The sequence below is a fragment of the Natrix helvetica genome (genome assembly GCF_964273705.1).
Source record: "Natrix helvetica genome assembly, chromosome: 9".
NCBI lineage: Eukaryota > Metazoa > Chordata > Lepidosauria > Squamata > Natricidae > Natrix > Natrix helvetica.
In genome coordinates, this window is record NC_138560.1 from 12,242,495 (window position 1) to 12,255,476 (window position 12,982).

Consider the following 12,982-nt stretch of genomic DNA (forward strand, 5'->3'; position numbering starts at 1 on the left):
CCCAGGCAGCTTTGAATTGAAGTCCTCCAGGCTTGAAGTTTCCAAGGTTGGATATCCCTGCTCCAGAAAGCGCCTCTGCTGGTTAAAGGAACGCGTCCCCTTTAAGAGCCGCCGCCGCGTGCCGGAAGAAACAGCCCAGCTTCGAAAGCGCCGCCGCAAAAGCTGTCTGGGAAGCTAACCGCGACGTCATGTGACGTGCCTACGTCAGCGCGCACGCCGTTGCGTGCGTGTACTACGCCAGCGAGAGGCAGCGAGAGGGAGGGGGGCGAAAAAAAAATCGCCGCCGCCGCCGCCACTGCCGCCCCCCCCTCACCCGGCCGCCCCCGCGTGCCACGCCGCCCCTCGGTCGCCGCCGCCGCCGTCCCCGCCGGTTCTTCTTTGTCGGGGGAAATGCCTCGGGTCTACATCGGGCGCCTTAGCTACCAGGCCCGAGAGCGGGATGTGGAGCGCTTCTTTAAAGGCTACGGGAAAATCCTCGAAGTGGATCTCAAGAACGGGTGAGGCGGCTTTTAAATCTTCTCACTCCGCCTCAGCCCGTTGCCCGGAAAGTCCGCTCTGGGCCCTAAATCCGGCCCGGGTTTTCATCCCGCGTTTCTTCCTGTCAGCGCGGCCTTTCTCTCCCCCCCCCCGTTACGGCGCATGCGCGCCCTTTCTCCGTCCTTTCCCGCGCGCGCCTCCCTCCCTTCCCCCCACCGATCCTCCTGTGGTTGGGGGGGGGGGGGTTGAGCCTTGCAGTCGCTCCTGGGCCAAGTTCCGTGTGTGACCCGCCTTATGGTCCGTGCGGTGCTGTTGGGGGGAGACTCGGGCACTCCTCTCCGGATCAAGGCGGGCTTGGAAACCTCTTTAAGAGGGGAGGTTGGGGATCACTCCACATCCAATCGCGCTGGATTTCTTAGCCCGCCTTTTCATTCCCCGAACTCTCTGGGCTGAGAAAATATTGCAGAAGTTGACCGGCCCAAAGTCACCCTCTCTTTCGGGTTTTTTTTTTTGTTTTCAAGTGGCTGAGGATGGACTTGAACCTGCCATTTCTTCCCTCCCGCGCCTTCACTACAGGTAGTCCTCGACTTACGACACACCCATCACCTTCATTTAACAACCCCCCCCCCCCCCAATCATCCCTTTGTTGGGTGAAGTCTGGGCAGCTGAATAGAGCTAGCAGAGTGTTTTAATGGCCGGATGACCTTCCTGTCGCCAGTGCGGAGTTTGTTCAGCAGATACTCAGAGAGAATAGGTGCCCAGAGAAAGAAATATCTGCCTCTACCTAGGATTGAACTTACCACTACAGTGGAGGCCAAAATTTATGTTGCTCAGTGAGTTTTCCCCTCCCCCCTCCTTTGATGACTTTCCTTGCTATAGTTGTTAAGTGAATCACAGCACTTAACAACTATAGTTTTTTTAAAATTTAGTAACACGGTTGTTAAAATGAAATCTGGCTTCCCCATTGACTTTGCTGGTCAGAAGGTCACAAAAGGAGGATTGTACGATTCCGGGACGCTGCAACTGTCATAAATATGAGTCAGTTGCCGAGCCTCTGAATTTAGATCAAGTCACCATGCTGCAGAGGTTGTAAGTGTGAAGAATAAGCCACTTTTTTCAGTGCCGTTGTAACTTTGAACAGTCACTAAACAAACTGCAGTAAGTCGTGGACTACCTGTATTTGAGGTTCTTGTGTTTGGGGGGAGGAGATGCCTTCAAGTAAGTCATTGACTCCTGAAAACTGTCTGGACTTGTTCGGTCAGTTTTCCTGGTGAGGTTTTTCAGAAGTAGTTTGCCATCTAGGGCTGAGACAGGGACCCAGCCCATAATCATGCAACTGGCTTTTTGCTAAAGGCTGGACTTAAATGATTTCCAAAGTTTCTAGCCTGATGCCTTAACCACTGCATCCAACTGGCTCTGTTTTAACTGCCACAAAGCTTGGATGATGTTATTATAGTTTTTATTCCACCTTTAAAAAAATATGTGTGTAACTGGCAGAGGCAAGCATAATACCTCTGCCTTCTATTTTCCCCACAAGAGCCTTGTGAGTTGGGTTGGGCTGACTGGCCCAAAGTCACTCAGCCAACTTTCATGCCAAAGAACTCATAGGTTTTAGGTCAGTACCTTCACCAATAGACCAAACTGGCTCTCTTGCTTTCATCTCGTGTTTAAAGTCTTATCATAGGACAAAATGAAATGTCTTCTTTCCTGAAGGAAGACCTGGAGCTGGAAGTGGGTCCTGGATGAAGCCCTTTTCTTAATGAACGAGCAGTACTGGAAGCTGCCGTGTACTGTCTGGGTTCATGCATTGTGCTGTGCTATGATTGACCATGGCTTATTGAATATCTAACAGCCAGATCCACAACAATATGGTAAGCCACAAACTATGGTTTACAAACCACAGTGGTTCAATTCAGGCAACATGCCAAACCAAGACTAGGCAAACCCAATTTTAATGTGGCATTCTATACAATGGGTAGACAGCATCTTGCATGGACCATTAATCTAATTTCAGTGTTAGGTCTCTTTTGGTTTAACTGGAGATGTTAGATGTTAAACCTGGGATTTTTTAATAACAGATCTTCTGTCTAATCAGCAGCCATTCTAATAAATACAGTGTTTGACATTTTAGACTTGGGTCAGGAAAACATATATTTGCTTAGAAAATTTATGCTATGCTGTCTTTACTTATTGTTGAATTTAAACAAATCTAATGTAAAGTGCATTTTTAGCACTTGTAAAACAGTACAGTGAAATACGTATGTGTTTAGAACCAATCCCATTGCATTTTTACAGAACATAATGCCTCATGAGAGGGCTTAAGCCTTTGTTTAAAGGGAGTAGGCTTCATTCCTTTCATCAAGAATTATTTCATGACAGAATTGTAACATGATTTATAGAGCAGCGCTAGAGGTGTTTATTTGAAATACTATTTAATTTACTCTAGGTATTCTCATGTAAATATGCATACACATTTTTAAGTATTTCTTTACAAATGACAAGTTTACAAAAATAGTTATCTAGTTGAAATGTTTCTTTTGTAAAGAAGCACTGTGAAATTGATACAGTAGTAGTGGTGCAACAGTAGACAGGCATCCATAATCCCCTACAGTTGACCAGGAAATTGTTGCCACATTGGGATAAATGTTCTAGGATATGTGAATTATACATGACTAAATCTTGTATGGGTTCCTTTAGTTGAGTAGGTTCTTTTTAACACAAACGCTTGTACCAGCTATCAGAAGATTAAAAGATGTTAGTTATTCCTTATATAAGATAAAAATTTAATTGTAAAGTCCCCTATTTAATAGTCTTTACTTGCAAGAATTAACATTTATCTGTCATATTTGTGATATCATTTTTCAAATGATACAAATTATATATTTCCTCCATAATTCATGTCATGCATACTGTCATTATAGACATGATGCAGACATTTGATAATAGCATACTAAACTGATATTTTACTATACTGTATAAACAACTAGCAATCAAACAAAGGTTCTTGCACTTAATAATAAACTAATGGTGATGCTATCTATATTTATAAATGCCATCAACTAATGAAAAGAGCCAGATAGGATCAGTTCTTGGTATTCAAGCAATGTTCAAGCTGATCTCAGTTTGAACATAGATTTCTGAAGGTGATTTCTATTCTTTGCCCATCTTCAGACATTACACGATGCTTTGCAGAATAAGGGGTTCCTAACTTCCTATTTTACTTTTGACTAACTGAGGTCTGTGCTGTCTAATGCAACAGATTGAGTAAAGGTAACTGGCAAATTTTCAGAAAGCCACCTTCAAAACTGATAGAAAATATGTATAGTTTATTAAACTCTAGACCAGGGGTCCGCAGCCCTTGGTCCAGGATCTGGCAGTGGGCTGTAGCATGCCAGAAACCGGGCTCCACAAGCAAGTGAAGCTCCATCCGTGGGATGCAGGCAGCATGCAGAACCACTCCCCTCTGGTCCATGGAAAAATATCTCTCCATGGAACCGATCCCTGTTGCCCCAAAAGTTGCGGGTCGCTGCTTTAGACAGCACAGTAAACGAAATGATTACCGGTACTTAGAAATAGAAGTATAATTTTTCAAATTATCATTGACAGTAAAAGTTCATGGGGTATTCAAGAGATTTTGCATATTAACACCAAATTGTTTTATTGTAATTTGAGCGCACTCTTGTATTTTCTATTTTAGCCAAATTTAATTTTTCAGATGACGTTATTAATGGGCCAAGAGTTTTAGTAGCTAAACAATATTAACTCGATAATAAACTTCATACTTTTTTGAAAACTAGTTTGTTAGCTTTGTTTTAATGTTTGTAAATTTTAATACAGTGATGGTTAGCAAACTGCCGATGGGTTTACTGCAGTAGATTGTAACTGCTTATTCTGTGAGAAATTGGCAATATGGGTAAAACAATTTGGGATATATAGGAGAAAAACAAAATTGGGATCACATTAAAAAGTCCATACTTTTTGACTTGCCTTAATGTCTCTGGGGTAATATTTTTCCTTTTGTTTGCTGGGATCTTATCCCTTACCTTATTCTGAAGCTTTGAAATGGCAGCATGATATCACATATAACTGTTTTACTCTGGGTGGCAGTAATATTAGGGAGCTAGATGCTTGCTTTACTGCTGTACTAGTTTACCTTTCAAAATACCAACTTTTGAACAACTAACAGCATCTCCTAGACTTCTGTCATATATTGATGGTACAGACCACTGGTGATTTCTAACTACTAAAATTTCAGGAGATGAATGCCATCAGAATCTGTCTTTAGCAAAAGAACGAGTGGATTGCAACTAGGGAAATATAATTTCTGATAATTTGAAAGTTTGAAAAAGCACTTTTCTTTATTTGGTAGAAAAGTATTTTATTTTTTTGGTATCAATCCAAATATTTACTTCTTTAACTGCATTAATTATTTCAGATAGCGTGCACATTTTATACTATCTGGCTTTTTTTTTAGAAGCCTTTATGAGTGAACCGTCTCAAGATAATTTATAAAAAAAATCCTGCCTAGATATTTACTTGGATGTTATATTTATATGTATGTCTGTTAGGGCAGCTAACTCCCAGTTAAAGCATAGGATTGCAGACTCAAGATAATAAATTTTAACTTTTTGCAACCAAAATAAGAGACTTTTGGTAATCTGAATCATCTAATTCTAGAATGCTACAATCTGTTTTACCATATGCTACTCAAGCATATGTCACTAGTCAACAAAAACATTATGGCTTAACATTAAAGACTAAGAGCATATTTGGATATTAGAAAATGTTCTAGAGTTAAAAAAAACAGTAATGAAATATTAATGCAAAAGGTTTCCTTCCATTAAACATTCTAATATTATTTTAATGGGTGACTTAAACATTTGGAAAATATATCACTCATTTAAAAAGAGATTATGTTTCATAATAAGGCCTTTTTAAATAATCCCATTAATTTTTTGCTTCTGCTTTGGGGAAATAGAAGAAAGTAATTAGCAAAATGTGGAAGGCATAATGTTTTTTTTCTGAAATTGCCTCAGTTTGCTTCTTTTATTCTTCCTTTCCTCATATTTGAAAACAGCAGCTCACTCTAGTCAACCCTGTAAGAATGTAAGATAGTCAGGTAAGAATTTCTATCCAGAAGCTATTCACAGCAGCCCAAAGGACATCCTTTGTTTCTTTGGTGACTACTAGCCTTTAAGCAATGCCAATTGCCCAGTGTCTCCTAAATGCAGGAAGATCCAGTACAGAATTTCTGTATGGTCCACTTATAGCAGAAACTTTCAAAAGAGCCAGATTGGCTTATGTAAAGTTACCAGCCTCCTAAGTGTCTACTTCCTGTCTATAATGTGCATTAAATAACTTGATATTCTTTTGTCTTTTTAAAAGAAAAAATTATAAAAGCCTTAATGCCAGAGAGCAGTTAGTCCCTGTGATTTCCTAAGCTATTAGTACCTGCTGCCATAACCCACTTTATGCTTTGTAAAAAAAAAAAAATAGTTACGTTATGTTCTTCCTGTTAATGGCAACAAAGGAAACCCTTTGTTGCCATCAACAGGCTTAATTTTTGTTTGGAGGAAGATGCTTTCTGAAATACGTATCTCCCACATTCCCTAATTTTCAAAATAGTTTCTACTGCTAGCGGACCTGCTGAGGTAATTGGTGACATATTTGATTCTGGAGTAGTTTCTTCTCTTCTCCAGGTATGGCTTTGTTGAATTTGATGATGTGCGTGATGCAGACGATGCTGTTTATGAACTAAACGGCAAAGATCTTTGTGGGGAGCGTGTAATTGTTGAGCATGCTCGAGGCCCTCGTCGTGACAGCAGTTATGGTTCTGGACGCAGTAAGCACTACATACCATTGTACCAGTGACTCTTCTTTCTATTTAAAATAGAATATTTTTTAAAAACTGTAATTTTTTTAAAAAAATGTAAACTTTGACTACTTTCTATTAAAGTAATATCTAGATGTTAATTTGTATTAAACATTTTTAATGTAATTAAATCAATGAGATTAATTTTTGTTATTTTACTTTTGTAAATATTTAAATGGTTTATTTGTAATGTAAATATTTGTTTAACATAGACTTAACTAAGACCTCAATGTTTCAATTAAGAGTCCTTTGAGGCTAAGATGACTGCCTGTTCCATTTGCTGACCCTGGGTTGCCTTTCCATGAGTGGCTCTTTGACCTTTGTGGCCCTTGGCTGACCAAAAGGAAGCCATGTGACGACCGCAACTTTTTCCCATTAGACCTGGGTGGTGAGGACCCCAAGGGTTAGAAAGAGATGTGATTAATCTGAAATAGGTGCCTGAAAACCATTATTCATGTCAGATATTCAGAAAACTTTAAATCAATGTAAGTAACATTAGTAACTGACTATAGTGATTTGGTTGTTTTGTTTTCAAAAAAAAATGTTATTTAAAAAAAAGTAATTGTAGATGCATGTACAATATTAGTATTTAATGTAAAATATACAGTCTTATTGTGGTAATATTCTAGACAGATGTACGTAGATTTCTGACTGGCTCTATTAGTATTACATTTAAAGCAAGGAGAATGCAGTTTAGGCTGGGGCGGGGGTGGGAAATTGTTAATATAACTTTTGGATAGACTAGTTCTTACATTGTTTGGAGGAGGGGGTGGGGGATGTAGGTTTAATTCTTAACTCCACTATATTAGCTAAAGTACTGCATCTGCTTATCACATCTCAAGGTGGATATGGTTATAGAAGAAGTGGAAGAGATAAGTATGGGCCTCCGACCCGTACTGAATACAGATTGATCGTTGAAAATCTGTCAAGCCGTTGCAGTTGGCAGGATTTGAAGGTAAGTGGTGTCTGGGCTTCTGCCAGTTCTGATTTAGTGATGGGTAGTGCAAACATAAATTGAAGTCTTAATTCTTGCTATATAATCCATACCAAAGGAAATAGATATTAGTTTCCCCCAAAAAAATATTTATAGTTTTTATTTGAAATCTCAATGCAGTGTACTAAGCGTAATTGTGAGTTTCTTGAGCATGAAATGTTCACTGTCTATGCTCTTTTTATTACCTATATTACATTACCTATTAAGTACAGAGAAATGCTTCCAAAAGAATAGAAGTCTCTATATCAAATCTCACGCATGACCTTGCTCTTTTAGAAGCTATTCAGAAAAGCCAAGAGCAACTGCTTCTTTGGGGCACTTTTTGCAGTGGCTTGCTCTTTTTATGATAGGATCACTGTTCATTGGGGCATTTGAATTGGCTAACCTACTTGTCATGATTACATACAGGTCACTGGAATAGTTCTTTATCTCTAGGGATTCAAACTGTTCTCAAGTACAAGTAGTCCTTAACTTACAACAACGAAGCCCAAATTTTCTGTTTGCGAAGTGAGACAGTTGTTAATTGAATGTTGTCTCATTTTACGACTGTTCTTGCCACGGTTGTTAAATGAATCACTAAGGTTAATTTAGTGACACAGTTGTTGGATCTGGCTTCCCTGAGTTCGCTTGTCATAAAGTCAAAAAGAGTGATCACATGGACCCAGAACATTGGAACTATCATAAATACGAGTCAGTTGCCAAGCCTCTGACAATTCAGATGCTGCAACAGTCAGAAGTATGAAAAATAGTCATGTATCATTTTTTTCAGTGCCATTGTAACTTTGAACATCACTAAACAAAGTCTTGTAAGTCAGGACTATCTGTACTTTTTTTGGATTGCTTACGATGCATTTCTCTTGCAGGGCTGTTGATTACACCTTTATTGTAACAGTGTACCCAATGGTATTGTCTAGTCCTTTGGGTCTTGTTTCCGCCTTGCAAACTCCAGCCTTTATAACTACCTCCATTTTTGCCCTCCCCCCCCCCCACTCCAATTGATTTCTTGTCCTGTTCCATCTCCTTTTAAAATTCTACAAAAATGATGCCCTGAAAAGCAAGGGGGTTGATATTTTAGGTAAAATTAGCAATTAACTACGACACCTAGAAGTTGAAAGGTAGATAGAGATATAGAAATGAGAAAATCTTGATCAATAAATCAGTAATTCTTTTAGACATACAGATACTGCATGTACATATCAAGACACGACCAAGTGTGCATGTATAGACGTGTCTCGTTTTTTTTTTTTCATTTGTACCAGTATCAGAATTAGACAAAGATACTGAAACCCTGTATCTGTTCTTAGGATTATATGCGTCAGGCAGGTGAAGTGACATATGCTGACGCACACAAGGGGAGAAAAAATGAAGGTGTGATTGAATTCAAATCTTATTCAGACATGAAAAGAGCCCTTGAAAAACTGGATGGGACAGAAGTAAATGGTAGAAAGATAAGACTAGTGGAAGATAGGCCTGGGTCCAGGCGCCGCCGTTCTTACTCCAGAAGTCGCACTCATTCAAGGTAAGTTTGTTCATAATGTCATGCTTACTAGGGCAATTGTTCAGAACAGTTAATGAAAAATAACAGGATATTCACTTGCAGGAAAAGCAGGGAAGTGTTAAAAGAACCGAAACTCTCAGAAATAGAGGCGTGGTTCAGGAATAATGCCAAATTATGACTTGGCATTACACTGTTGAGCAACCAGGACAATCATATTTACACCTATGGAATCTATATCTCCAGCCTCCATTTGCCATTGAGGCAAGCCATAGGCTTTTCATTTGAGGGAGCAGATAAATTACCTGTCTGGGGAAAGGGCTGTATGATCCTTTCCCAGAGGCATTGCTGTGAAGCTGTTCTATAGAGAAGCAGATAATGGAGTTTATACAGGAAAATTATTTTAATTAAGGATCTTTGCATGAAAACTGGAACCTGATGAAGCAGAAGAACTATGTTTTGAAGCCACCTTTTACTATATTGAAAACCTTGATACATTTTACTTTTTATTTACAAATATATAAATATGGTACAATCTTGCAAGCTTGAATCAGAACCCAGATCCAGCATAAGAATGGCAGTATCTCATTGGCAGAACATATATTTAGGTTGTAAAATGTCATGAAATAAATGCCTGGCATGTTTAGATAAAACTTTGAAAAATAGCCTGGAAAGTTATTACCAATTATTGAAGAGAATAAAAGCAAGGCTAATCAATGACTTGAGTTGTGTTCAAGAGTTCCCTTCATATGTTCAAGTCAACATTTAAGTAGTACTGAGCAGTTTTTAACTCCATAGTATATCAGTTGGAATCCTTATAGTGAAGGGTTCCACATCATGCAGAAATATTTGAACGTACAAAAAATGGTTTCACTACAAGCATGGAAACTATTAAATAATGTACAACTTTTCTTGAAGATTAAATAAATAAATAAATAAATAAAATAAAATAACAGGTTGGATCTTCCTCTGCAACATAAAGTTGTTGAAAAAGCCTTGTGTCTTCGCAGTTTGAGTTGTAATAAAATTATTATCTAAACAACTTAATTCCTCCTGCTTTCTTTTCTTATTCCAGTGAGCACAATTGCATTCTCTTTTATTTCATTTTTTACATCTTTGTTAAAGCTGCCTTTTGTTTTCCTTAATGAAACTAATCTTATCTCCGACATTAGAAGGTTTTATGGAGCCCCACATGCAAAAATAAAAACCCCAAACCCAGTTACATTTCTTAATAATACATAGACAGAACTATGCTGTCTCAGAAATGGTCTAGGGAGGTAGTGTCTTCTGCTGTACTGTGTTATGCAGCTTCAAAGGGGATTTCTGTGCCATGCTCAGCTGATTCTCTTGAACGCCCATGGTGACTTAACAACTGTGACACAATTGTATTACCTCCAGGTCTCGCTCTCGAAGCAGACATTCCCGTAAAAGCAGGAGTCGTAGTGGCAGTAGTAAAAGCAGCCATTCAAAGAGCAGATCACGATCCAGGTACAGTAAAGTTTAATTAATAGTGGGCATAATTTAAGCTTATGCTCCAGTAACGTGCATTCTGAAAAAAGTTGGCAGTGTTGTAATAATTGCTCTTCAGGAACAGTTATATAGTGTTACAATCAACAGTTATATGCCTTATACAGTGGGATGCAGGAGGTTATTAAGTATTTAGAATATTGTTGAAATCATAATTGTGAAAATATAAATAGTGTTATTTAAGTAGTCGGCATGTCTACAATCTGAAATTTGAACTGTCTTGAGATGTCTGCTGAATTACAAGATAAAGATTTGGGGCTACCAAATTATTGAATACCCGCAAAACTTTCTACTTTTTTTTTTCTTTTTGACTACCAGATCTAGATCTCATTCCAGAAGCAAGAGCCGCAGTCGGAGCAAAAGTCATAGCAGAGGCCAAAAGGAAAAAAGCAGGAGTCCAAGTAAAGATGATAAAAGCAGGAGCCGCAGTAGAAGCGCTGAGAAATCTCGAAGTAAAAGTAAAGACAAACCACAGGATATAGTTCAAAATGATGGTGACCACCAAGCAAAAAGCAGAAGTCCCAGCAAGGAAAAGAGTAAGAGTAAAAGCCGTAGTAGGAGTGGCAGTAAAGAGAGGGTAGAAAGGGAGGAAAGGAGAAGCGTTAGGGGCAGTCGGAGTAAAGAGAGAGAGAAGAGTGTCAGCAAGGGAAGGAGCAGGAGTAAAGAAAGGAGCAGGAGTAAAGAAAGGAGCAGGAGTAAGGAAAGGAGCAGGAGTAAAGAAAGGAGCAGGAGTAAAGAAAGGAGCAGGAGTAGAAGCCGCAGCAAGAGCAAGGACAAAAGGAAAGGTAGGAAGAGGAGCAGGGAGGCCAGTAGGAGCAGGAGCAGGAGTCACAGCAGAAATGAGAGAAACAAGAGAAGGAATAAACGTGACAGCAAGTCTAGTAGCAAGAAGAAAAAGAGAGAAGATCAAGAGCGGTCCAGGTCCAGGTCTAGGTCTCAATCCAAGGAAAAAGAGCGTATAAAAACAGAGCCTGACCCGAAAGACGCCAAAGGCGAGGGTGAGGAAATGGACACCAGTTGTAGATCAAGATCAAGATCAAATTCCAAGTCTAAAAATGTCAAATCAGAATCTCGCTCCAGATCCAAATCCGTTTCAAAAACGAGATCCCAGTCGAAATCTAGATCGAGATCTGCTTCTAGGTCACATTCTCGATCTAGGTCGCGATCTCGTTCCAGATCCTAAACTTGCTGCAACCCACATTTAGAGCTCTATGAGAAGTCTTTTGTACATGTTTGGTAGTTGTAGCACAAGTGATTGGAGTAGAACACATGTCACTGCTGTACATTTTTAATCTCCCCCCCTCCCCCCCCCAAATGGTGTGTTAGTAAGTGTTTGGTCCAGTGCTCCCTCTCTGTTGCGCATTCTGGTACTAGAGACCGAGGGTTTTCTTCAGTACGTTGCATCATCCTAGATTTCCAGAACAGCCATAGAGAAGGAGCATTGCATTGATGGGCTTCTAAGTTTGGAATGATGACTCCTAGGTAGGTATGGTAATTTCAACAATTTGCCCTTAAATTGACGCCCCTTGATGTATGCCATTTAGTGAAAAAGTGAAAAGTCTTAAATTTCATAATACTTTTTTTTTTGTTTCATATTTTGGACTTGCAGAGTATGTGAATAGCACAGTCAGGAAAATAGATACCTACAGTAAACTATAGGAAGGGAAGAAACAAAAGTAGAGCTCCACATTCTGGTATTGTGACAATATCCTTGTTTTATATTTTTTATTTTTCCCCATCTTGCAAAAGTACAGTGACCCCTGTTTCCATTAAATTTGAATAAAGACTATTTTTGCTTGACCGGTTGTTGTAATGCTTTTAAGTTATGCTGCTTTGTCCCATAAAGAAACGTACAAGAGTTTCAAGTCAATCATGCAGCCCATTATAAGCAGAATCTGCAGCAAAGACTTCTGACATTTAATGATTTAACAAAAAATAACGATTGTCCTTTTCCTTCCCAAATTCCTCCAACACTTGGGAGGGAGGTAAAAATATGAACTTATGGGGAAACAATATCTCTAATAATTGTAGATCTGATAAAGTTTCCCTCATATCCTCAACTTGTGGATCTATCCATCTAGTTTCCTTAGCCATGGTATGGAAGTGACTTTTACACATTTTCCCCCTAATTGCAGTCCTGGCACTCCAAGTACTAAGTAGGTTCATTTCTGTGTAACTTTTGCTGCCAGTTGTGACACTGAAAACAAACTCCTGGTCTGAAAGTGTTCTCAGAGGCATCTCGTTTTTTAAATTCAGTACAGGTAGTCCTCATTTAGATATCACAACTCTGTTAAGCAAAGTGATTGCTAAGCAAAACCACAATTGTGTTTTATCGCAGTTTTCCTTTCTTTTACAAATCTGCAAAGTTTGTAAACTTTGGCTGCAAAGTTACTTTTTCATCATTGTCGTTACTGGACAGTCATTGTGCAAAGCAATCACTAAACGAAGACTGTTTATTTTCCTGAGCCATTTGCACATGGTTCAAAAAGGAAACGGTTCCAATTAAATCTGAAATCTGCCTACTCCTGTGATAATCAAATGACAATGAACTTTTAAGATTAGATTTCTCCATAAGCGGGATACACTTATTTGGGCAAATGGTTATTGTGACATCTTA

The 12,982-nt window shown here is 39.1% G+C and overlaps 1 protein-coding gene across 2 annotated transcripts; it reads left to right on the forward strand.

Moving 5' to 3' along the window:
• Nucleotides 1-201: 201 nt before the first annotated feature.
• Nucleotides 202-12,165, forward strand: SRSF4 (serine and arginine rich splicing factor 4). 2 transcript variants are annotated; one of them, XM_081962484.1, is made up of 8 exons: nucleotides 202-497; nucleotides 2,191-2,348; nucleotides 6,177-6,319; nucleotides 6,593-6,834; nucleotides 7,192-7,304; nucleotides 8,648-8,862; nucleotides 10,237-10,326; nucleotides 10,684-12,165. In XM_081962484.1, the coding sequence occupies exons 4-8, from the start codon at nucleotides 6,804-6,806 to the stop codon at nucleotides 11,546-11,548; spliced, it is 1,314 nt and encodes a 437-aa protein (XP_081818610.1). In that variant the 5' UTR covers nucleotides 202-497; nucleotides 2,191-2,348; nucleotides 6,177-6,319; nucleotides 6,593-6,803; the 3' UTR covers nucleotides 11,549-12,165. The 2 variants fall into 2 exon arrangements, with proteins under 2 accessions (XP_081818610.1, XP_081818609.1); XM_081962483.1 differs by lacking the exons at nucleotides 2,191-2,348; nucleotides 6,593-6,834.
• The last annotated feature ends 817 nt before the right edge of the window (nucleotides 12,166-12,982 follow it).

Coding starts and splice junctions, on each gene's coding strand:
- SRSF4 (XM_081962483.1), top strand. CDS start 391: ATGCCTCGGGTCTACATCGGGCGCCTTAGCTACCAGGCCCGAGAGCGG. Junction 7,305..8,647: donor GCAGTTGGCAGGATTTGAAG/GTAAGTGGTGTC, acceptor ATCTGTTCTTAG/GATTATATGCGTCAGGCAGG. Junction 8,863..10,236: donor AGAAGTCGCACTCATTCAAG/GTAAGTTTGTTC, acceptor TATTACCTCCAG/GTCTCGCTCTCGAAGCAGAC.